This window comes from Jaculus jaculus, chromosome 3, assembly GCF_020740685.1.
Source record: "Jaculus jaculus isolate mJacJac1 chromosome 3, mJacJac1.mat.Y.cur, whole genome shotgun sequence".
Classification (NCBI taxonomy): domain Eukaryota; kingdom Metazoa; phylum Chordata; class Mammalia; order Rodentia; family Dipodidae; genus Jaculus; species Jaculus jaculus.
In genome coordinates this window covers 10,619,819-10,645,229 of record NC_059104.1, presented here as the reverse complement: position 1 = coordinate 10,645,229, position 25,411 = coordinate 10,619,819, and the positions used below count along the sequence as shown (strand labels likewise).

Below are 25,411 nucleotides of genomic sequence, written 5' to 3'. Positions count from 1 at the left end.
TTGGGAGGAGTTAATGCAGATAAGAGTCAGAAACAAAAGAGTAGCCAAATTAGTTATCAGTAAAAATATTGCTATATGGAGTCCAATTCCTGAAATATATTTGCTAGATATCCCTAATTTGGAAAGAAAGGTCACACTTGTCTCAAATCAGGTTAACATGGCTGAAATGTTTATTATTAAAGATATGATAAATTCACTCATATTTGTCAATTTTTCAGAAGTGTCAAAAACAGTAATTTAAAAGTGAATCGGGCCTGAGTTTAAGGCACATTCTTTTCACTCAAATAAACCTATCTTCAAGAAAACCTCTATGGAAGTGTTTGTCTCGTGTTGTCAACCACAGAATCTCTGTCGCTGGTAAACAGCATTTGTTACCTGTATCTATACTTTGATACTTATCCCATATTTTGTGAAACAGACACAGCTGATTGTATTATTTATGACATGGAATCTTTAGTACAAATCACCAAAGATCAGCTAGGACTTATAGAACTAATGTGTGCAGATCCCAAAACTTTTATTTCTGAAGCAGAAACCTTCCTGATACCCAGTGAACTACAGCAGCTAAGGAAAGGAATTCTGACACTGACCATGGAAACCTGATAATGAACTGGGTGGTCTGTTTAACCTCAGCTCATCCATACCTTCAACAATGATCAGGAGAAATAGGTGCTGTTCAATCTCTGTGAGTTTGGTGATCAGCCAGAGGACTAAGAGGGCAGCTACCCCTCTTCCCCCCAGCTTGTCCATTGGGTAATATGTTAGTAACTGCACATGGGAATTACCAGTGACAAGAGTAGTCTGAGGAAATAATGATGTTTGCTTTTGAGATCTATGAAACTGAGTTACATCCCATGACTATGTGACATGTATTACTTGGTTTCAAACCACCACCTGTGGGAAGTCATCTTTCAGTCTCCAATCACCCATCTCTTTATAAATAAATCTTAGCCACCTTCCAGTGAGCTAAGCTTATGTGCTGGGACTAAAGGCATGAGTCTGGCTAAGCATATAATAATAGAATTTTTAAAAATTATAATATATATGTATATATATGTATACATATATATGTATATATTATAACATGTTATACATTCCATCATCCCAACTCCAGTTACCCAGAGGGCCCTCTTCAGTGGGGTTATGGTTGTTACTGTGGGGTCAAGAGGCCTTAGTTCCAACAGGGTAGTGGGAACCATGCCTCAGGGTATCTGTACCCACTCTATGACTCATACAATCTTTCCAACCCCTCTTCTGCAACGTTCCCTGAGATATGAGTTTTCTGTAGCCTCTGATTTTCTGATTGGATAGAATTTGATTATTCTAAGTGTCTGTCACCATCATTCTGAGGCTGGTTGTCAGCCTAACAGTAAGAGCAGCAGTCATGATGTCACTTCTACAATTTCTCCTGGGACCTGGCAGATGTGGTATAGGTGTGCAATTTAGTGGTGGCCAGTCTTCTGTCACATTTTTTTTATTGATGGATCTAGGCTCTCCTCTGTTTACTCTACCATCTCTTTAAAAAAAGAAAGAAAGAAAGAAAGAAAGAAAATTCTCCAACCAAACATGGAGAAATTTGGGTTAAAGGGAGTATGCAAGGTTTTTAAGGAAATTTTTGGTGTGCCAGCCCACTTGTTCCTGACTCTGGGATTCTGACTTGGTGTCCAGTACCAGACATGAGTTCCCTCCTACTGAGCCGGCCTTGTGTTCAATCAGAGAACAGCTGGTTCCCTGTAGAGGCTACGTGTCACTACTGCACAAGTGTGTATATCATGCCTGGCTGGTTGATGTCATAGTCTGCAGGGTCCCCTGCTTACCTATGCTGCTGATGACTTGTCCTCCAGCAGCTCTGGAAGGGATTTTTAGCACTGTGAGGATGAGCCAGGAGGGAGCTCGTTTCCCTTTTTGTTCCACCATGGTGTTCATTCAGATGTCCTGTGACTGCAGCCTGTGGTAGCATCAGCAGTATGGTCTTACCTTTTAGCTCTGGCAGGTAATGAAGTGTTTAGGCAATGGCCTACCTTATTTTGAGAACCTCATGGGTCTCCCTGGCCAACAACAGGTCACTGTGGGGGATAACTGAGTTCTGGGCCTTGGATTTACCAGCCAGAGTCCATGGTCGTATGGTTAAGCTTTTTCTAACTTCTCACCAGAGTGTCTCCCCTCCCCTTTATCAATGATTATATCTTGTAGAATGCTAGTCAGAGTGAGGGTTTCCATGGAACTGATTCTTAATGATGTCTTAATTCGTGTGTAATTCCCTGCCCACCCTGCCTACCCTCTGCTCTTCCACCCTTCCAATCCCTTCCCACTCCCTACATTCTGACTCTCTTTTTTTTCTCTACCACTATCTTGCCTCTTTATTGAGTGGCTTCTACTCTGAGCTCGCACAGCAAGCCTTCTGCCTAGTGATAGTCACCATTCTAATGCTACCAGTGGCTTCATGGTGAGCCATGCTGGTTAATTACATAAACCCTCCATTTCCTGTTTTAATCATTCACTGACATTTTAAGCCTTGCATGTGTTGGTTTCCGAGCTTACATTTGTATATGAGGGGGATATTTCTGCCCAATACATAGGAAGTAAAAGAGGCTTGAGTAAGTTTAGTGTATTTTTGACTATCTTAATCTTTAAGTAAGAAAGCTAATTTCCTTTTTGGATGAATAAACAATTGCCTCTAGGCTGTTTTGCTTGGTGCCTTGAAAAAACATCAGAGCTGAGGAAGGTTTGCAGTTCCTTTTCCAGTGTTCAGTTATGGTCATGGGAGGGCAGACATCAAAAATCATGTTAGTACAGCGTTTACTCAAATGTGAAATTTTTTTTTCACGTGCATGCGTGCTTACTTTCACTCTTTTGTACTACGAAAGCACAAATAAAAGGACTGACATTTCTTTGTAGCTCACAGTCAGGAGAGCCTTTCCCATCCAAGAGCTGTGTCTGATGTCGTGGCTTGACTCCTAAGGGACTTCACCCTGTATGTTCTGAGATGGAGGGTGAAGGTGTGGCTTTGCTTTCAAATATCTGAGGCAAGACTACTTCTCTCTCTGAGAGAAAAAAAAATATATGTTTGTACTTAGATGAAATGGTACAGAATATTACAGTGCTCGAGTGTTTAATTTCTTCTCATAGAAATTTCAAGGGAACTTAGGATGCATTTGGCAGGCGCTTTTTTTCCTAGTGCAATCAGGTTGCTATGGTAAACCTATTATTTTAGGCAAAGCAGGACTATGTTCGTAAAGTGCTAATCTGTTTTCTGTTTTATGTGAGCCTCTAATTACTCTCCCACTATTGAGCCTGTACTGCATGTGTGGTTCTTACCATTTTCAAAAGTGAGAAAAAAATAAGGTCTCAGAGAGTGTGCCTGCTGTTAGCATACTGGCAGGCACACTTGGTGTTACGGCACTCCTCTCAAATAAGCTCATCTTGAAGCATGAAGTACATCCTTGCTTTTTTTTTTAACTTTTTTTTGTTTATTTTAATTTATTTGAGAGTGACAGAGAGAGAAAGAAGCACATAGAGAGAGAGAGAGAGAGAATGGGCGCGCCAGGGCCTCCAGCCACTGCAAACAAACTCCAGACGCGTGCGCCCCCTTGTGCATCTGGCTAAAGTGGGTCCTGGAGAATTGAGCCTGGAACCGGGGTCCTTAGGCTTCAGAGGCAAGCGCTTAACCGCTAAGCCACCTCTCCAGGCCCACCCTTTCTTATATAGAAAAGTGAAATGAGAAAGGAAGCAAACAAATTTTATCCAAACAATGGAAATCTATGCCTCTCAACTTGCGTTCTGCATACAAATATAACTAATGATAACATAATGCACTACTATAATGAGAATATAAATGATGATGACTTAGCATCTAAGGAGCTCTTGTTGAGCGCTGGTCCCGCCGTCTGCTTTGTGTGTATTACAGCTTTCAGCATTTATAATAATCCCATGTTACAGGTGTTATTATTGTTATACAACAATGGTAAACAAAGTCTATTTTTTTAAATAACATTTACTGGTGGATGTGCCAATATTAAAGCCCAGATTCATTTAAAATGAAAGTCCATGTTTGTAATTTTATCAGTATCATAAAAATGGATTTTCCTCCCTTGACTAAAGTCTTAACAGGGTCAATCTCATATTACTAGAAAACTTCATTAGCCCTGGAGGCTGTGTCTGCATGTGTATCTTACTTCTGTTCTCCTGGTGGTTCATGTTCTTTAAACAGCCTTCATAATTTTTGTATCTGTAGTACCTGGCTTGATACTAGACCCGTAGTTGATATTCCCAGTGAATCTGTTGACTGAATAACAGCAAAGACCAAATTTAATGTCGACATTCAACATTGTTGAGTCATTCTGAGCAATGAGAATAACTCAAGTTACAACACATACATGCTGTCTGTGTGGTGAAGTTTGAAGGAGGCTAATGTTCCCCACCCGAGCGCCTCCGTGTGAAGTGTAGGGTTGATGCAGTGTGGCTGAGGCTGGGAGCGCAACAGTGATGGAGCAAGTGGCTGTGGCGGCAAGGGAGAGGACAGAGCGCCAAAGAGACAGGGAGCAGGGAAAGCAGGAAGGAAGGGGAAAATGAGGAGGAGATATATAGCCTAGGGAACAATTGCTAGAGTTACCTTCATAGTTGCCCATGGTTAATAATACATCACTTTAAGAAAATTGACCTCATGCCAGGCTTTAAGATAAATCTCCATTTGCCTCAGGAAAATAAGTCCTATCAAAAATCCATACAACACATATTATGTAAACATTTGAGGAAGGGATAATAACCTGCTTTTCTCTCCTCTGTGTCTCTGTGACCTTGAGAGATGTCCTCAATAGCCTTCCTTCATTATGTGACCTTGAACACATAGCACATTATACACCTCTTAGTGTTTCAGGTTCCTTGTCTGGGTTTGGACTTGTCTTTTCTGTCTTAACAGTCTCTAAGTTTGTGAGAGTTCAGTGATTATTTGTATTGCATCGGTATTCCAGTGAACAGGGGCTAAAGTAATGAAATTTCTCAGTAAAGTTTTGATATCTCAATGAAGAAATGAGATGATCTATATTTGATAAAGATATCAAGATACTCATTTTATTTTTTATATTTAGGATAATGATCCTATAAGTAGAATGGAAGTGCTACTTTCTCTTAAAATAAAAATATAGGTATTTTGTTTACATATGTCTTGTAGCAACTTAAAGATAAAATTTTAATGAAGGATTTTCCTAGTAATTTTACTTTCATTATTTAATGACATAGCTTCTCCTAAATATAATTATATTGTTTGTAGTTTATTTCCATGAAGTTTTACTGAAAAAATTAAAACAACCCTTCTATAAAGATCAACTTGAATTACTTCTATTGTACTAGGCCGGCATTTGTTCCTTAATACCTGTTTATATATATTTGAGCTCATATATTTATTTATGAATTTATATACATTAGCATATACATAGTGCTAACTTCATATAATGTTTATTTAGTGTATGTTTTATTTATAGAACTTTCTCTAACTTATTGTTTATATCTCAGTATTAAGCATTGCTTTAAATACATTAAACAGTAGCTTTAAAAATCCAGTTTATCAACATTTTCCTCTTTGCCTCTGGTTTAGTGCCATATTTAGAACTGAATTTCCTAGGCAAGATTCAGAAAAATGTCAATCTATTTTCCTATCACTGTCTTGTGGTCTAAACTTTTACATTTTAATGTTAAATCTGCTGGGAATTTATTTAGCTATAAAATGTTCAGTAGAGGAACTGATTAGCTTTGAAACATGGCTCACAAGTTATATTAAACTTGGTTTTAAATAATCTACTAAGCCTATAAAAGTATTTACTATGCATACTTATAGCATTGTGAATTACTACGAAGTAGTTGCATTCCTAGGCTCAGAAATAGGAGAAAACCCAATCCCATTAGCTCTTTCTGCTCTCCAACAGCATGCTATCTCTGCCTGTTTTCATGATAATCATGTTCACGTTTTCCCATCAGAATGTATGTTCTTAAAATTTGTACTTACTTATTTTGTCATAACACCATCCAACAGTGTGGCAGTCACATACTAATTTCTGGAACAGAACACCCCACCAGAAGCAACTTTTGGGAGGAAAGGGTTTATTTCAGCCTTAGTTTCTAGAGGAAGCTTCATCATGGTGAGAAAGCACGGCAGCCAGCCCAGCCGCAGGATGGGAGCAATCTGAGAAGCTAGCCCTGAATATCGTGAGAGCTACACTGGCTGGGAGCTAAGTAGGAAGCTTCAAAACAAACACTTGGGAATACAGAGGTTATTTTACATTCAAACCAAAGTTCAACTCCTGCCCTCCATAGACTTATGACCATCTCAATGCAATGAGCGCTCAGTCTGATTTTAAAAGAATTTTTATCATCTTTATCAATCCCAACACTGCTGAAAAGACCGAAGTTCTATCTGAGATTTCAGACCATCTCTTGCCTATCAGCCTTGCAAAACCAAAATGCAAGTTATGTATTTACAACATATAATGTACAGAATAAACATTCCCATTGCATAAAAAAGAGAAGGAATAATAAGGAGAGACTCCAACACAAGATAAATAGCATTTTACATTTAAACTACCACAAACAACATGCATAATTTGGTAGGTGGCATCTTTCCCTTATGTTTTGAAGATTCACATGTTGCATGTATTCTGTAATACATGTAAGTTTCTCAGTGGTTTCTGATACATAAGTATTCTATACAATGGATGGAGTATTTGGGACATTTCTCCTCTGAGACTTTCAGGGAGAGTTGGTATCATCATTCTGGGGTATCTGCTGGGACATGTGAGTATACTTGAGCATACTTTCCTCCAGGGAATGTAACCAAAAGTTGGATTGATGGCTTTGTCATCATGCATATCAGTGTACTCCATACTGCCAAACAGGTCTTCTGAGTATCCTACCAATTTATACTTCTACCCCCATAGAAGGTACATCTTGTATTTCAAAACTGTTTCCAGGCCTGGAGAGATGGCTTAGTGTTTAAAGCAGTTGCCTGAGGACCCTTGTTTGACTCTTCAGATCCCTTGTTAGCCAAATGCACAAAAGTGAGGCAAGTGCAAGGTCATACATGCCCACTAGGTGGCGCAAAAATCTGGAGTTTGTTTACAGTGTTTGAGGCCTTGGGTATGCCAATTCTTTCCTTTCTCTCTCTTCCCCCCCCCCCCCCCCCTTCAACCATCTGTCTCTCTCTCTAGCTTTCTCTAAAACTATTCCAGTGCTATTTTGGTTCATTTTAAAATATTTATTCTGATTGGTGACTGGTCTGGGATGCAAGCATTTTTGGTGCATTTCCCCTATGTGTAGAAGGAGCATCTTTGCAGAAGTTCCCTGGCCGTATCGTCCTCCTGTCTACAGTAGTTGCAGAAGTTCCTGTTTATATCACTTGCCCACATCTTTACTGGATTGTGTGCATTTCTCGTGTTGCATGGTCCTTTACGTATTTTCAATATCAGACAGTTGCCAGATATACATGTTGTTGGTACAATTTCCTCATCTGTGACTTGTCTTGTCACTCTTAATATTTTTAATGAATAGAAGACTCATAATTTGAATTACTATTATCTTCTTTTTCATTTACTTACCCAAGTCCTATATACATGACAGATTGTCTTTCCTGTATGCTGAAGGTCATCTTGTGCTCATGTAGGCAAGGATCTGCCTCTCCAGTCTCTGCTCTGCCTCACTAGGTTCCTTCTTGCTCCAAAATCCCACCTGCTTTGTAATGATTTGACACTTATTGGGAAAGGTGTTTGACTTTCTCTTTCAATGGTAGTTTGATTGTTGATATCTCTCATTTCTATATAAATACCAAAACTGGCCTTCCCTGAAGTCCTGGTGAGATTTGGTCTGAATTGGGGGCTATTTATTTGCAATTTTTATAATACTGAATAGCATTTGATATCACTTTATTTGTTTAAATCTCCTTAGTGTTTTGTATTACTGTTTAATGTTATTGGGTCAATATACAATTGTGATTTTTGAAATGCATATTTGGAATACACATCCTGGGCCAGTAAGCCATTGCACCAGCCCATGCAGTACATTCTTAATGATCAAAATTATTTGTTACTTGTGGTGGTTTGATTCAGGTGTCCCCCATAAACTTAGGTGTTCTAAATGCTAGGTTCCCAGCTGATGGAGATTTGGAAAATAATGCCTCTTAGAGGCAGTGTATTGTTGGGGGCGGGCTGATGGGTATTATAGCCAGTTTCCCCATGCCAGTGTTTAGCACACTTTCCTGTTGCTATTGTCCACCTTATGTTGACCAGGGGTGATGTCCACCCTCTGCTCATGCCATCATTTTTCCCTGCCATATGGAACTTTCCCCTCGAGTCTGTAAGCCAAAATAAACCTCTTTTTTCCACAAGCTGCTCTTGGTTGGGTGATGTCTACCAGCAATGTGAACCTGACTGCAACATTAGTCAATTGCTCCTGCAATTAAACTCCATTGTACACTTGTGTCACTGTGTGTCTGGCTTACATGGGACCTGGAGAGTTGGACATGAGTCCTTGGGCTTTGCAGGCAAGCACCTTGACTGCTAAGCCCTCTCTCCAGCCTGATATTCCTTGTCATTTTTTTTGTTTTGTTTTATTTTGGTTTGGTTTGGTTTTTCAACGTAGGGTCTCACTCTAGTCCAGGCTGACCTGGAATTCACTATGCAGTCTCAGGTGTCCTCAAACTCATGGTAATCCTCCTACCTCTGCCTCCTGAGTACTGGAATTAAAGGCGTGCACCACCACGCCTGGTCTTGTTATTTTTAATACCATCCTCCACTGAGAAATTTGTCTTATACAAAGTTAAGCAAAACTGATGAGACTATATTCCTAATCTCAAAGTTTCTTTTCAGTTTTACTATTATAATACAGCAGTCATTCTCATTAAGCAAGGAATGTTTAAATATTTTTCTCTCATTCTTTCCTTTCCTTTTCACTAGTGACACTTTATGTTACTTTTTTGTTTTTATTTTGTGTGTGTGTGTATGGCAGGCCTGTCTAAGTGCATGCATACTTGTGGGTATGTTCAGGTGCACCTGCATGTACAGGTGAGAGTAGAGGTCAGAGAACAATCTCAGGTATTATCTAAAGGTATGGCATCCATACTTTTTAAAACTTATTTTGTTTATTTATATATTTGAGAATGACAGACAGAGAGAGGAAAAGGTAGAGAGAGAGAATGAGCATGCCAGGGCCTCCAGCCACTGCAAACGAACTCCAGATGCTGCGCCCCCTTGTGCATCTGGCTCACGTGGGTCCTGGGGAATCGAGCCTCGAACCAGGGTCCTTAGGCTTCACAGGCAAGCGCTTAACTGCTAAGCCATTTCTCCAGCCCAAAATCCATACCTTTTTGAGACAGTATCTTTGGATCTCACTAAGTAGTCTAGACTGCCTGGCAAGTGTGCACCACAAAACCTCTTCTTTTCATCTCCCAGTGCTGAGGTTACAGGCTCAAACCCACATGGCTGGCATTTACACGTGTACAGGGCATCCAGCTCAGTTCCTCATGCATTCATGGCAAGCACTTTTCTAAATGAGATATTTCACCAACCCAGCACAGTTATTTCCTACAGTGAGAGAACACTGTATTTCTGTTGGAATAGATCATATTAGAACATTTCATAGGGTTCATTTGTAACACAGGACATCGCTCTATGCACCACACACACATGTGTGCACGTGCACACATGCGCACGCACACACATTGCTTTTTCATGATACATCAACATATTAACTTGAGAGTCATTTCAAGAATTTAACTAGGACTGAAGAGATGCTTAGTAGTTAAGGTGCTTGCCTGCAAAGCCAAAGACTCCCAGATCAGCTTCCCAGGACCCATGTAAACCAGATATACAAGGTGGTGCATGCATCTGGACTTTGTTTGCAGAGGCTGGAGGCCCTGGAGCACCCATTCTTTCTCCCTCTATCTGCCTATTTCTCTTTCTCTCTCTCTTTAATAAACAAGAATAAAAATATTTTTTTAAAAAAGAGTTTAAATAAATTCAATGGTATTTTTCTTGGCACCATATGGATTTAATATATTAAGTCAAGAAAAAAACATATTTTCTTCCTGTTCAATAACAAATTGTGTTCCTCATAAAATCATAAGTCATCTCTTATGGACTTCAGTAGGGCTTTATGGCATAATGCAGCTTAAGTTCGTTTATTTTACATTTCTAATGCTCTTATATGTGAAACATTTTCCCATCATATTAGATTGGGTTATTGTTGGTACATAAAATGATATTAATTTTTGTATATTATATTTCATTAGCAGATGCCTTGCTAAATGCCTTATTTTAAATGAAGTTACAATTTCTGTATTTTGTATATAAAACACACTATTAGCTAATAATAAAATAAACACTTTCACTATTTTATTTTCTTATTTTTTATTAACCTCTACTTAAAATAACAATGGTTTTTGCAAGCATATTTCTCTGTCACCTCTCATAAGATTAGTCACTGCTAACCATGATAATGTATATTACCAAAAGGGTTTTGTGTGTGTACTAACTCAGATTGTTACTTGATCAGTTTTTTAAAGCAGCCCATGTTCAGATGGTGAGTCTAGAGCAATGATGATTGCATTTGTGATTCTTTACCTGTAGGATATAGTTGTAGAATCCGTGGGGCAGGATAGCCTACAGCGTGTTGAAAAAGTAAGTTTGAGAGATGGGTTTTGGAATGTCCATGATATGGTAATTGTATCATGATGAACAACCAGAAAACAAATTTGAATAGAAGTAACCCATAGAAGGATGTTTCCAATAGGAGGGACTGACTCTCAGTGGCTTCCTAGTTGCCATATCAGGTGGCACAGAAGATTGTGCCCTGGCTCTGACCACTGGAGGAGACCATGCTGTAGTGGTCTGACAAGGGAAATGCAGAGGCTGCATATGAGAACGGAGTTACAAGAGCCACAAACACCGCTTTGTCAGACTGTAGCTCTCAGTCACACCACGTCGCTTTTCTCTGCCTTCTCCCTCATCTATGGTTCGCCTAGTTCCAAGTTACTCCTACCTGACTACCACGTTCAGGTTTGCTTTCCCAGACCAGGATGACACAGGTACTGCTAAGCCTCGTTCTCCCCCTCCTCCCCCTTCGCCTCCTCCTTTTCCTCACTGCCCTCTATATGTAGTCCTTGTAATAGACTGCTTGCTGGTTTAGGGAAAAAATATGCGGAACATTTTTCAAAGATGATGATGTTTGAAAGCAATGCACTGATATGGGTATGGGATATCATGATCTGTACAGGCAATGTCAGGGATGCATGGAAATAAATTTGTGAATACTGATTAACTGATAAATACAGAACAGAATTTATTGTCAGAATTATTTTCACAAATAAAATAGCTATTAAAGGTAATGTTACTCAAGAATATTTGATAAAATTTGAGGTCTTAAGTTCCATTTATTAATGAATTATTTTACAGTTTTAGATATTTACGTAATTGATTTGGCTTAAGATTAAAGAGAACGAATACCCTAAAAAGTATCATCTGTTTGTATATTTTACAAAATAATTACTAAAATATTTAGCATCTCATAGGCTAGTGCTAACTATTAGTTTTGTGCTGAGTTATTTTATGATGAAGTCAGCAATATTATCAGAAAAGTATTTAAAATTTGGTAATGTCATTGTTCTCAAACACTTTTATTTGTACATAATATCTAGTGGAGTGAGATGACCTCTGTAGAGAAGACAGAAATTTGAGACATTAGATATTTATTTCATGTATACTCTCATATTTCACCAAGAACTTCAAATAAATGTCATGTTAGGAATATTTTAAAGCAAGTGAGAGTATTTATGCATTTTCATGTCATTTTATCATGGCGTGGTGTAGGGGGTTAAATCTAGGGTGTTAAGTATTTTCCCACCAAAACACATTCCCCAGCCCAAGTAAGGGTATTTTGGTTTTAGTTTAGTTCTATATAATAAATTTTAATAAATGATTTGAAATTAATTTTAAATAAATAATTTAGTAAAAATATTTGCTCTTAGGCAAATATATGTGTACACATATATATTTGAAAGAAACTATTAATTTCATCATCTATCTTAATGATTATGGGAGCATATAAAGTTTAATTTCAATGAGATATATTTTATTTGTAAAATGATTAGCTGTACATGAAGCTATAAGCTGTGCATTTTGTCAGTGCTTTATCTAAAGTTTTCCTGTATTTGACATGAGTGAGGTTTGATATGTGAAATATCTAAGAAAATTTACTTTCATCAGAACTCCTATTTTTTCATTACTTCAGTATAATTTTCTGCTAGTATCTAAAAAGCTTTAAGACATTGCTTCATGGCAATTGTTGCCCTTTATAAAAAGGGATCACTGGACAGTCTCTTTGTGCTTGAGGTTTATGTCACTAAATAGGAGCTTGTGAACTAAGCATAGAGTAAATTCTACTTACGTTGTTGTTTGACAATAGTGATGATATTGGCTTAATTAATTTACTATCCCATAGCTATTTCTTTTCTCTCCTGAATGATATTGCAAATAAATTGGCTTACTTTTATTTATTTGGGTATCTTTTGCTTTAGATTTTCTTTCCAACATGTTGTGTGACATAGCATTTATCAGTACTAGAAACATGTACTTTCATGGTCCTTTGCTTTTATTTATGATAGTTTAATTTTAGAGTCATTTGTGAAGCCACAGTCATAGCTCCATAGTACTAAATAATCAGGAAAATAATAATACCAAATGATAATATCAGTTATTAAGTAAAGGAAAGAGTTTGGACTTAATTTATTATTTAAAAATAAACCTAGTAAATGTGTGTATCAGTGTCTGTATTTTATCAGCTGAGAATTTGCTGACTGGTCAGAGGGGGAACATAATCTCAGTCTCAATTGTGACGATCTCCCTGTGAGGAACAAGTTCAGACACCAATTATCTAGTATAAAATTGTACTCAGTGCTTTACTAGTGGTATAGACAGATTGTCACAGGGGAGTGAGAGGAAGGAACACTATCAGGTAATCCAGCAGGACTTCCAAAGAAGAGTTCATACCACAGCTTAGATTTCAGCTGACTCTTGGGTCTTGGTAGGATTTTTCAGAGGAGAAGAGAGAATGGACCACAGCAGAAGTGAATAAAGCACACAGTCAAGTCTGCTGAGTGCACAGAAAGTTAGAACCATGGAACAAAACTCTCAGAATTGGATCTTTGCCTTGAAGATCACATGGGGCCATTATAAGGATTTATGAATGGAAATCACACAAATACCAATTCAGAACATTATGTTGACCTGTAATAAGTACAGATCATGTGCTGGGGAGATGGCTTAGTGGCTAAGGTACTTCCTTGCAAAGCCAAAGGATCAAGGATCAATTTCCCAGAATCCATCATAAGCCAGATGCACAAGGTGGAACATGAGCTTAGAATCCATTTGTAGTGGCTGAAGGCACTGGCACACCCTCTCTCTCTCTCTCTCTCTCTCTCTCTCTCTCTCTCCCTCCCTCCCTCTCTTTCTCTCTCTCTATAAAAAATAAAATAAATTAAAAAAAGAAGTGCAGATCATTTTCCCATATTTGTGAGGATTCAAGTGTCATACACTAGGTAAAATTTATTGGAGGACTTCAAGGATAGTTGGAAACTTACTTGGAAGTTATTATGATAGTGGAAATGAGATATGTACACCAGTGTTGACTGAGAAGTTGTGACAGAAGTTGTGAATAGAGACAGAAAAACATTAAAGCTCTCTAAAAAGCAAACACAAAAGATGGTGTTTTCAGTGAGGAATTTACTCTCACTTATGTCTCCAAAACAGCCTTTCCTGATATCTTGACATTGATAGCTACTCCACCCTCTAAAGCATATAAGGATTGCACACATAAAGTTGATTTGATTTCACTAATAATTTTTTTTAAAAAGAAGCTTCAGTAAATGTGTAGCCAAAAAAGACTTTCAAGATGGTTACTCTTTGATATTTGAGAAAGATGTTCCTTGGGAAGAACATTCACATTTTACTCCCAACTTTATACAAGAAATGCAACTCTGTGTGCTGTGAAAATGTTGAGACGTCAGTGTGTCAACACAGATGCCAATGTTGAGTTCACCTTTTTTTTGAGTCAAGAGCTAAACAGACTGTTTTTTTTATTTTTTGAGAGATAGTGAGAGTGCATATATGAGAGAGAGAGAGAGAGAGAGAGAGAAAGAGAGAAAACTGACACACCAGGGCCTCCAGCTGCTGTAACCAGATGCACATGTACAATTTGATCATGTGGCACCTTTGTGCACTGGCTTACTTGGAATCTGGGGAGTCAAACATGGGTCTTTGGGCTTCATAGGTAAGGGCCGTAACTGCTCAGTCATCTCTCCAGCCCCACGATTTGTAGTGATGCTCATAGTCCTATAAAGCATTTCCCGGCAAATTACTTACTATGTGGCTTAAAAAAGTGAATAAACTTTGAATGGGAGGGATGGCTTAGCAGTTAAGGTGTTTGCCTGCAAAGCCAAAGGACCCAGGTTTGATTCCCCAGGACCCACATAAGTCAGATGCACAAGGTGGCACATGCGTCTGGAGTTCATTTGCAGTGGCATGCCCCATTCTCTCTCTTTCTCTCCCTTCCTCTTCCCCCCTCTCTCTCAGTCTCTCTCTCTCTCTCTCTTATTCCTCTCTCTCTCTGCCTCTTTCCCTCTCTCAAATAAATGAATTAATTAATTAAGTTAGAAAGCAAATGAACTTTGTCATAAATGTATAATGTGAAACATAAGCACAGATCCCATCTGTAACTTGGACTGCATTGCCACCCTGGAACAGTGCATCTGGTGACTCTGTTTACCGCATCCACCCACAACAGAAAGCTGAGCTAGCTAGACCACGCAGCGGAGGATCCTGGTGTTTGGCTCTTTCTCTCCAGTTTGTGTTACTTGAATCATTCACAGAGCCATCCACAATGATGGCCAGAGGGTTTATGCACTGAGAAATCTAGGTTCTGACACCAAAGACTAGCTGGTGTCTAGTTAACATGCTTGAGGCAAATGATTTAAGCCCATAATGCTTGACTCTCCTCAACCATTAGGAGAGGGAGGTATGTGTCCATCTAGCATTTTACCCAAAACGAAACGTGCACTGACTGAAAATCTTTCTAGAGAATGTTCTTGGTTCTACCAACACAGGTTCTTTTTTTACCAGTTAAATTCAATATTTTTGATGACATTGTATACATTTATTGTGTACATTATGATGTTTGTACATGTGCATTTATCATAGAATGGCTAGTTCAAGAAAATTAAACATATTTTTAAAAAAAAAATTTTTATTTATTTATTTGAGAGCAACAGCCACAGAGAGAAAGACAGATAGAGGGAGAGAGAGAGAATGGGCACGCCAGGGCTTCCAGCCTCTGCAAACGAACTCCAGATGTGTGCGCCCCCTTGTGCATCTGGATAACATGGGACCAGGAGAACCGAGCCTCGAACCGGGGTCCTTAGGCTTCACAGGCAAGCGCTTAACCGCTAAGCCATCTCTCCAGCCCTTAAACATATTTTTTGATTCTATATTTTGATGATTACTAATGGTATATGATAAAAAAATAACACCCCAAATTTACTTTTTTAAAATTTTTTTTTGTTCATTATTTATTCATTTATTTGAGAGTGACAGAGACAGAGAGAGAGAGAGAGAGAGATTGAGAAGGGGCGCTCCAGGGCTTCCAGCCACTGCAAATGAACTTCAGATGCGTGCGCCCCCTGTGCATCTGGCTAACGTGGGTCCTGGGGAACCGAGCCTCGAACCGGGGTCCTTAGGCTTCACAGGAAAGTGCTTAACCACCAAGCCATCTCTCCAGCCCCCAAAATTTACTTTTTAAACTTTAAAAACACAATGCATTAATACTGAATCTAGTAACCATGTTGGATACCACATCTCTTAAACCTATTACCCTTTCACATGGTTATTTTAGGGCCTGTGGCCGTCATTTCTGTACCCCAGCAACCCCAAGCTTAAGATGTTTGTTTTCAAACAACATAAATCAGGAAAAACTGGGATTTTAAACATTTGTGTTTTTTTAATTTTTCATAATTTCATACATGTATATGATGCATTCCCTCACTTGCCCTATATCTTCCTTTATCCCTCCTTCTAAAACTCTCATTATTCCCATTAGACTCCATCCTACTCCTGTGCCTCCCTTATCTCACTCTTTTGTTGACCCACTGACTCAGGATGAAGGCAGAATCGTGGGTGGGAACTTACTTACTGGAGAATGAGAAGTCCTCCAGTGGCTTCCCTCTTCACAAAGGAGTGTGACTTCCCTTCCCATCAGTCATCAGGCTCTACTATTTACTCTGTGGGACCTGGAGTTCAGCTCAGTGTGCGCTCAGACCGTCAGACTCTGCAACAACCTGGGGAGGCATTGTGGTGGGGTCACCAGGCCCCGCTGTAGTCACCCTGAATGCCGGTGCTTCATGCTGAGCTGAGCTTGGCCTCTGAACAGTCCTCACTGTGCTGTGGACCTCTCCCATCAGCCTTGTGGCCTGTACCCTTGTTCTCACCCTCAGGAATTATAGTCCCGACAAGATAAGAGTCTCTGAGGTGTCCACATTCTGGCCACCTAGGACAAAGAGGAAGGAATGCCCCTGAGGGTCTGGGGGAGGTCTTCTTATGCTTAACTTGAAATTACCTTCAAACTGAAAGACAGGTTGTTGAGAAACAGACAGAAAATCAATGTGTAGTGTCTTATTCTACATGTTCTCAGAGATGCTGGTCGTACCCCTCTTGCCAGCAGATTATGAATCACCACATTAGATCATCTGTAATTACAGCTCTGAAATTAGAGGATTCTAAATACTAATTTTTCTTGCCTCCGTCATCTACCAGCTCCAAATTTCTTTAACAAGACACAGTGCAGCAACAGAATGACTAACCGTCTTGTCGGTCAGCCCTGAAGCATCTTAGTATCATGTCAGCGGGGGTGTAATTACTGTGGTAGGACGAATGACAGAGAATCACAGATGTCTTGGAGAACTAGCACCCAGCTGAATCTCTGGCAAACCTGTCTGATTCCTCAGACAAAAGGAATTTTCTTTCTCATGTGGCTGAGTGATGCTGACGTTTGAGTGTACCAAGAGTCCATATGGCTGAATCGCTACACACTTTAAATTAAGGTTTGTGAGAACGGATGTACTTTTAATTCTGTTCCTTACTAGCTGTCTCACCAAACACTCAGCTTCAATAACATCTAAACTTGCTGCATTGTAAAATAGTAGAAATATTGCTACTCAGTGTGTGGTAAGATAACATAAAGTTCTGTAATGGGAGGCGTTGTAGTGGTCACAATATAGTTACTGCTTAAGAAATAATAGTAAAAAGTGTCATTATCTCACTGGTTAAGAGTTTCACCCTATATACGAACCAAATCCATTCTGGAGAATGTGCTCTGAAATTTTAAGTTAAAAATAACAAAGATTATCTGGTCAGATTTTATTGACATATGCTTCCTATTAGAGTTTAAGCATCAGAACTGACTGATAGTCATGTGGAGATGGATCCCAAATGAAAATATTTGTAAACCGGCTTGAGCATGTTAAATGACAAAATATATACTGAATAAATATTGTATTGTTATATATGCTACACGTTATTGTTATATTGACATATGGCTTGAATTGATTCAAATGGTACCAACAAGCTAAACTGAATACGACAGTTTCATAATGGAATTAGTTCTTCACAGATAGGTAAAGCAAAAGTAGACTATCAAAAGCCAATAACCTCTGAGCCAGCCACTGTCACTTCAGGTCCCACACTCCTTTGGCACCTATGTTTGGCTTTCTGCATATTGCAGGGAGGTTGGAAAATTGATTTTCTGAAGGCTTCAGGGGATTCGACTTTTTGAACAGTGCTTGTTTTCCTGAAGGATCTCTGGAGGCTGACTCTACTAACCAGTGCGCTCTCTTTTGTGGTACTTTCCAGGCAAATGTGAATGTGGCAAATGCACTTGCTACCCTCCCGGGGACAGCAGGGTGTACAGCAAGACCTGCGAGTGTGACGACCGCCACTGTGAGGACCTGCAGGGAGTGGTCTGCGGAGGTGATACAGCTCCCTCAGCCCCATGCCATCTGCATGCACGCGCTGGCCCCAGCTCCCCTTGCTCATTTGGCTTATCCTCTTGAAATGTGCTGTTGAAAGTAAGATAGAACAAAATATCAGCAGACCTAAATGCAGCTATAGCTAGGATTGTTACTAACTTCATTTTACCTGTAACTCTTAATTTTGGTGTGTGCAAAAGCTACAGTGAGTTTCCCACATAGATTATCTAGTCTAAACCGCATTCTAAGTACTGTGATACTTATGGCAATAGAAGGCTTTGCTATCATCCAGCATTTGGCATTGAACTCCCCACGTTCCCAATGAACACTTGTGGAAGGAAGAAGGCAGTGCCACTCACAAGCTTGGGAAAAGCACAGGAAGATTATACTCTATGTTGAATGGTAGACTGACAAAGAGATGGGCACTGTTCCTGTGATGCCCATTGGACCCCAGGAAGAGAGGTGTTGGGAAATCATAAATTATTCAGAGATAGAATACAGGGACCAGAGGGCAGGAGTGAAGTCGCAGCAGAAGTGGGAATCAGAGGTGGAAGAAATACCTGAGCGTCAGCAGGGGGGATGTGGGCGGTGTGTCTAGTTTGTGAAGCATGCTGAGGTAGCTGGCAAATAAGTGACGCTGAAAGTGGGAATCTTTTTTTTTTTAATTTTTTTCTTTAATTTTTTTTTGTTTGTTTATTTTTATTTATTTGAGAGTGACAGACAGAGAGAAGGAGGTAGAGAGAGACAGACAGAGAATGGGCGCGGCAGGGCTTCCAGCCACTGCAAATGAACTGCAGACGCGTGCGCCCCCTTGTGCATCTGGCTAACGTGGGTCCTGGGGAATCGAGCCTCGAACCAGGGTCCTTAGGCTTCGCAGGCAAGCGCTTAACCGCTAAGCCATCTCTCCAGCCCGAAAGTGGGAATCTTGAACAGCTGAAGGGTGTAGTGCATGTGTTCTAGAGAATCCTTTCCTGGGCTTGGAAGAAACCAATTGCCCACAGCAACAACTTTGCTCACAATTTTTTTAAGGGCATCAGACTTATTAGGAATATAAAGATGACTATTGCATCTTAGGTTGTAGGATCTCACAATTCTTATCTTCACTTTCTAAAAGAATTTATTCCTTTCTGTTCGTCTGGGTTACTCATAAAATACTAACTTTAAGATATATGACCCATCTATATGCATATCGTTCTTGCTTCAGATCAATTTTTATCAACTGCCTTTTTTTTTTCCTTTCCTGCCACACCTTCCAGTTTCCCTGACTGTATTTTCCTCACCTTTTCAACAAACGACAGTGAACTCCTTGCCTCAGAATCTGATTTTTTAATTCCATTGCAAGGAGTTCTCAGTGCTGGGACAACTCCATTTCTCACCGGACATATAAGCGCTGCTGGTTTGGTTAATACATTGGTGTTTTACTAGGTTGGTTCATGGGAATCCATTTTACCAGAGCTCAGTGGAGGTGGGTATCATAAAGAATGCACAGGGATACCATGCCCCTGGGTTTGGCTTTAGAACACAAAATTGAAAATCATGACTTAGGATCATTTGCTCAGTTTGCCATCAGATTCTGGTTCATAGTTTCATCTAGTCATAGGATTCTGAAATCTGTACATTCAACTCATGGCCAGAGAGAAAAATACAGCCCCTGACTCTAAAATCGGCAGTTATCGAGAATCTTCGTAAATTAGTAAGGAAAATCAAAATCATCCCTACACCTACCTAATCAGCAAATATGTAAGATCCAAGACACGACATTGTTTACCCAGATTCCTAACAATGAAACTAAAGATGATTAAACCCATTCCGGCAGGTTGAGATAAATTAGCAATTATACCTAAAGGTGAAAGTAGCTAATTTCATAATTTTCAGCAGTTCAGTTTTGATTAAACTAAAATTACAACCTCAGAAGGAGTCACGAAAATGACTGGCAAAAAGAAAATCAGTGTGAAGTAAAAACTATTATCCATCTAATTAGCTTGGTGGTGAGTCATGTTCAATCACCATAAAACTGCATGTGGATTTTCCTTTAAACCTTTTCATTAACCAATAAAATGTATGTGACTGACTGATAAATGGCATGTCTTTCTTATCAAGTAAGTCACTCTTGAAAAAATATGCTTTGTCTGAAATGATAATTCCTAAAATTTATTCATTTTCAGTCACATATAACATTCAGATTCTATAATAAAATATGTTTACATGCTGACTCACACACAGTTAATTATTTCAGCCCAATGTGAGCTCAATCAGAGACTTCCCTCTTACATGCACTAGACTCGGGATGATAAAGGGAAGCAGGTTACTGCTTGTTGCTGCTTTTCTTTTGCTATGTTCCTGGAAGAGCTGCACAGGAGTCCAATTTAAAAAAAAAAAAAAAGCAAGAAAGGATAATGAAGAGTCCCTCTTAATTATACAATCAGCTCTCATTTCTTCTAGGAGTTGCTTAGCTCATGACTGAAGTTTGAAGGAAGTCACATGGTATGAGATCACCTATTAAGTGTTGCCAGGTCACCAAGAGTTTTCCTATGTTCAGGTAGTGGGAAACCTCAGATCACTCTGGCCAAGGCTTCCTCAGATGGACAGCACAGCCGCACAGGGCGCCTGGTAGTGACACCTTAAACTCATACATGCAGTGTTGGAGAGGTGGCTGGGCAGTTACGGTGCTTGCCTGGAAAGTCTCAGACCCCAGGTTCAATTCCCCAGCACCCACTTAATGACAGATGCACAAGGTGAAGCATGCATTTGCAGCTCATTTGCAGTGGCTAGAGGCCCTGGCATGCACATTCTCTCCCTCTATCTACCTCTCTCTTTCTCTCTCTGTTTCATAAATAAATAAAAATATTAAACAAAAACACAAACACTTTCCTGAATTTGTAAGGGTGTAAGTTGGGAATGTGTTTGGCAGAAGGTGATAGATATATTAAGTCTGTGGGTTGTCACTCCAGGGATAATGGGAGGTGACCGCCTGAGCACCATCTGTTCCTTGAACTCTTTCTGTCTTTATTTCTGCTCTGCCCTGCTCTCAAAGTATGACTATAAGTTTTTATTTTTTATTATTTATAAGACAGAGCAAGAGAGAGATTGAAAGAGAATTGGTATGCCAGGGCCTCTAGTCACTGCATTTGAATTCCACATGCATGCACAATCTCGTGGGCATGCATGACCTTGTATGCGTGTGTCACCATGGGCAACTGGCTTATATGGGTTCTGCAGAGCTGAACCTGTGTCCTGAGGCTTTGCAGGCAAGTGCCTTAACTGCTAAGTCATCTTTCCAGCCCTCAAAGTGTAAGTTTTATAGTCATTCTCACATCAACTTTCATTTTTGTCCATCTTCTGGGGGGAAAAAAATAAGAACTAAAAAGAAAAAAGAAACAGACACTGGCTAACTTTTCCATTTTCTTTGGAAAACAATACTTTCCTAGAAACTTTTCCAGGGGATTTTTCTTTTATTTATCTTTTTGTAAAGTATCATCTCTAGGTCAAAAGAAGATGAGGCAATCAAACACTTTTCAGATGGAAGTATTATTACCTTCCTGGAAAAAAAAAATTGAAGGCTGTCTTAATATTAAGAAGGAGAAAAGATACAGAATATTGAGTTGGCAGTGTATAGTAAAATCAAATACTCATTTTTATGTCATTTTATCAACTGGGAGTATCATTGCCATGATTTAAGGTAAACCCCTGAGACTGGATGCATTGCTCTGGGAAAAGTCTTTATCTAGAGACGCCCTATCCAACAGAACTTGCAAAGAAGTATACCATGTTTGCATTATTTACCACAGTAGCCACCAATCCATGTGTGACTGTTGAGTACTGACCTATGACAATCAAGAGCCATAAACTTAGGTTTAAAACATGTTTATAATTTTTCTAAGTTTGACGAATCTCCTGTGGCAGGTCATAATGGACAATGCATATTCAGAGGACTTTTAATGCATGTTGTAAGGAAGGGAAGGGAAAGGGATAAAAAGAGCCAGTGACAGCACTGCTAGATGCCACGAACTGAATGTGGGATGAACTGTAAATAGTTCATTAGGCCAAGTCTCTTTATCAGATCTTTCCATAATGATATATTTTATCAGGATGACATCAAATCCACTGGGACCAAGAGCAGAGAGATTGTTCTTATAATGATAGGTGCAGGCAGTTGTTCTCAGTGATGGTAGGTTCAGGTGATTGTTCTCAGCAATGCTGGGTTCCGGTGATTCTTCTCAGTGATGGTGGGTTCAGGTGATTGTTCTCAGTGATGGTGGGTTCAGGTGATTGTTCTCAGTGATGGTGGGTTCAGGTGATTCTTCTCAGTGATGGTAGGTTCAGGTGATTGTTCTCAGCAATGCTGGGTTCCGGTGATTCTTCTCAGTGATGGTGGGTTCAGGTGATTGTTCTCAGTGATGGTGGGTTCAGGTGATTCTTCTCAGTGATGGTGGGTTCAGGAGATTCTTCTCAGTGATGGTGGGTTCAGGTGATTGTTCTCAGTGATGGTGGGTTCAGGTGATTGTTCTCAGCAATGCTGGGTTCAGGTGATTCTTCTCAGTGATGGTGGGTTCAGGTGATTGTCCTCAGTGATGGTGGGTTCAGGTGATTGTTCTCAGTGATGGTGGGTTCAGGAGATTATTCTCAGTGATGGTTGGTGTTTTTCTCTATTGTGGTAAATTCAGGTGTCTAGCCTCAATGATAATACATACAAAGCCATATTTACCATTAGGGTACATACAGGTAACTCTAATACTCTTGCCACCCTTGTATGTTGTACTTCATATCTTTCAGTGGCAACATAGTTCTTCTGTTCTGAGTAAAGCTCATATGCTTTACCTCTCAATTGTTTTTATTTCTGACACTTTCATACAGGCATATGATATGTTTTGATCTCATTCCCAATGATGTCCTTGTATTCCCCTCCTACTTAATCCCTTCTTCTTCCCCATTAACCTCTACCTTGTATTCATGCCTTCTTTGGGTGTCTGTTGTTTTTGTTGCTGTTGTTGTTTTTAGCATTTGATTCACTGAGCTGCAGTCGGGCTGCTTGCTTAATCACAGGTGAGATGTTGCTACCAGATAATGGACCACTTATGAGTGACTACACCATTATAGAATTTGATTCCCCGTCTCAAGCAACTACCATCTGCCATTAGCTACTCTGGGAAGTGTCATGTCTCCTGAACTCTTTCCCTATCCAAGATGGAAAAATGACAGGTTCAATCATACATCAGAACCACAACTACTCTAAGTTCATGTGTTCAATGGTCACCTAGAATCCAAAAGACAGCATTCTGCAGCTCCTCCCATCTTCCTGATCTTACACTTGTTCAACCCCCTCTTTCATATGCTTTTACTCTTTTTAACTCAAAACTTTAGAAACACTGCAGTTCATACCCTTCTTGTCTTTGTCATCACATTTCCTTCTTTTTTGGAGTTCCTACCTGGTCTGCTTCTCTTCCTTACTCTAGCAATAAATGTGAGTTTGCTGGCTTATTTCTCCTGAGAGGGCTCACCTACTTGTAAATCTCAGAATGCCTTCTATTGTTGTAATCACCAGCTTTTATTTGCCTAGATCCATGCTCTGAGTATTAGCTTATGTTGGTTTTTAATTCGTGATGCAGTTCAGTGTATTAAAGATTCTCTTGGGCTGGGGAGATGACTTAGTGGTTAAGATGCTTGCCTGCAAAGCCAGAGGACCTAGTTTTGATTCCCCAGGACCCATGTAAGCCAGATGCACAAGGTGGCACATGTGTCTGGAATTTGTTTGCAACAGCTGGAGGCCCTGGCATGCCCATTCTCTGACTATCTCACTGCTTCTGTCTCTCTCAAATAAATAAATTAATTTAAAATAGTTAAAAAGATTCTCTTAACTGTGAGATGTTTGAAACTGAGCCAACTTCCTCTAACATTTCCAATCCTGAAGCTTAAATATATGGTAAGTTGCATTGTTTCTCTGCTTTTTTTTTTCTTTTTGAATTTAGTCAGAAAATTTGTCCATTCTATAACCTCCAATCCAACAGTCTATCACTGAAGCGTAAATTCTACCCCTCTGGTAGATCTTGAAACATCCATTTCTTGGATTTCTACTATTACCACCCTACTTGACTTCTTCTGCCATTATGGAACTTCCCTTGGATCTGTAACTTCAATAAATATCCCTTCCTCCATAACTGTGCCTGGTTTGGAAGTTCATCTCAGTGAACCTGAAGCTGTCTGCTACAGAACTTGGTACCAATAGTGGGGTGAGATGTACCTGGCCATGTGGATGTTGTTCTTTTGGAATCTTGGTTTTGGAGGAATAGGCATAGATTTTGTGCTTGCAACTGAAGGTGTCTTCTTGAGTGGCAAGCCAAGTTTTATGTACTATTCTGATGGGAGTTTGAGAATGCTAAGTGCAGACAGTATTGCACTTCAAGGCTTGCCTTATGAGCTTTCTAAGGAGAAGGAAAGACTGCAGAGGACATTGTTGGACTGGGCTACTGCCATAAGGGCTGGCTGTGTCCTGTTTCCCAGGCCCAGAGAGTTTGATCAACGTTAAATTTGAAATGGACTGATGTGCTTGGCTAAAGATATTGGACTGAGAGATTTAAGATTTTAAGCTGGAAAACCTCAAGCAAATTAAAATTACAGGCATTGAGACTGGTTTTAGGTTACTGAATCTGATATTGTCAAACACATTAGCATTTTAAAGGAAGATGGTCCAGTTGCTTTACCACAGAAAGGATGCCTGAGGAAAGACTATCATAGAAATGCAAAAAGTGTTGGAAAGAGTTGACAGGAGAAGGAACCTGCTTTTCAAGGTTATGATTTATTTTGTCTATGAATTAAGAATATGGCTGTGTCCTGCACACGTGGTATTGGTTTCAGAAACATGGAAGATGTGAGGAATGGTCATCATGAGTTGCACATGGTTCCATGAGCTGCTGCTGAGATGTGGCATGAGGCAGGGCATGAAGCCCTGATAGGCTGAAAGAGCCTTTGGAAGATGGACCCTGGTTTGCATGAAGACCTCAAGATGTTTTGTATATACCAGGACTATGCAAGCGCTACCATAGAGCGCATTGTTGGCCAGAGATGGAACTGTTCCCTGACTACTCTGCCCAGCTGGAGGGGTGGAATTGGAAAATCTGGAGACTGTCAGTCTCTTGTGACATTGAACTTGAACTGCCAAAGTTTGATGTTTGATGGTGGTTGAGTTTGCATTGTTCTAGTCTCTGTTTGCTATGCCTTATACCAGTTGAAAATGTTTACTCTGTGCCTTTCTATGTTAGAAATGTTTAACTTGTTTGGTTTTACAGGTCTTAATATCTTAAATTGGTCAAGACTGTGTGGACCTTTGAAATTGAACTGAGTACAATTTACAATGTGTGATGG

The 25,411-nt window shown here is 39.7% G+C and overlaps 1 protein-coding gene across 1 annotated transcript in view; it reads left to right on the top strand.

The window, feature by feature from the left end:
• Itgbl1 (integrin subunit beta like 1) overlaps positions 1–25,411 on the top strand; it is a 222,380-nt gene that overhangs the window by 180,737 nt on the left and 16,232 nt on the right. The window contains exon 8 of the mRNA XM_004663391.2: positions 17,937–18,053. Within this exon, the coding sequence (XP_004663448.2) occupies positions 17,937–18,053 (117 nt within the window). The remainder of the gene's footprint in view (positions 1–17,936; positions 18,054–25,411) is intronic.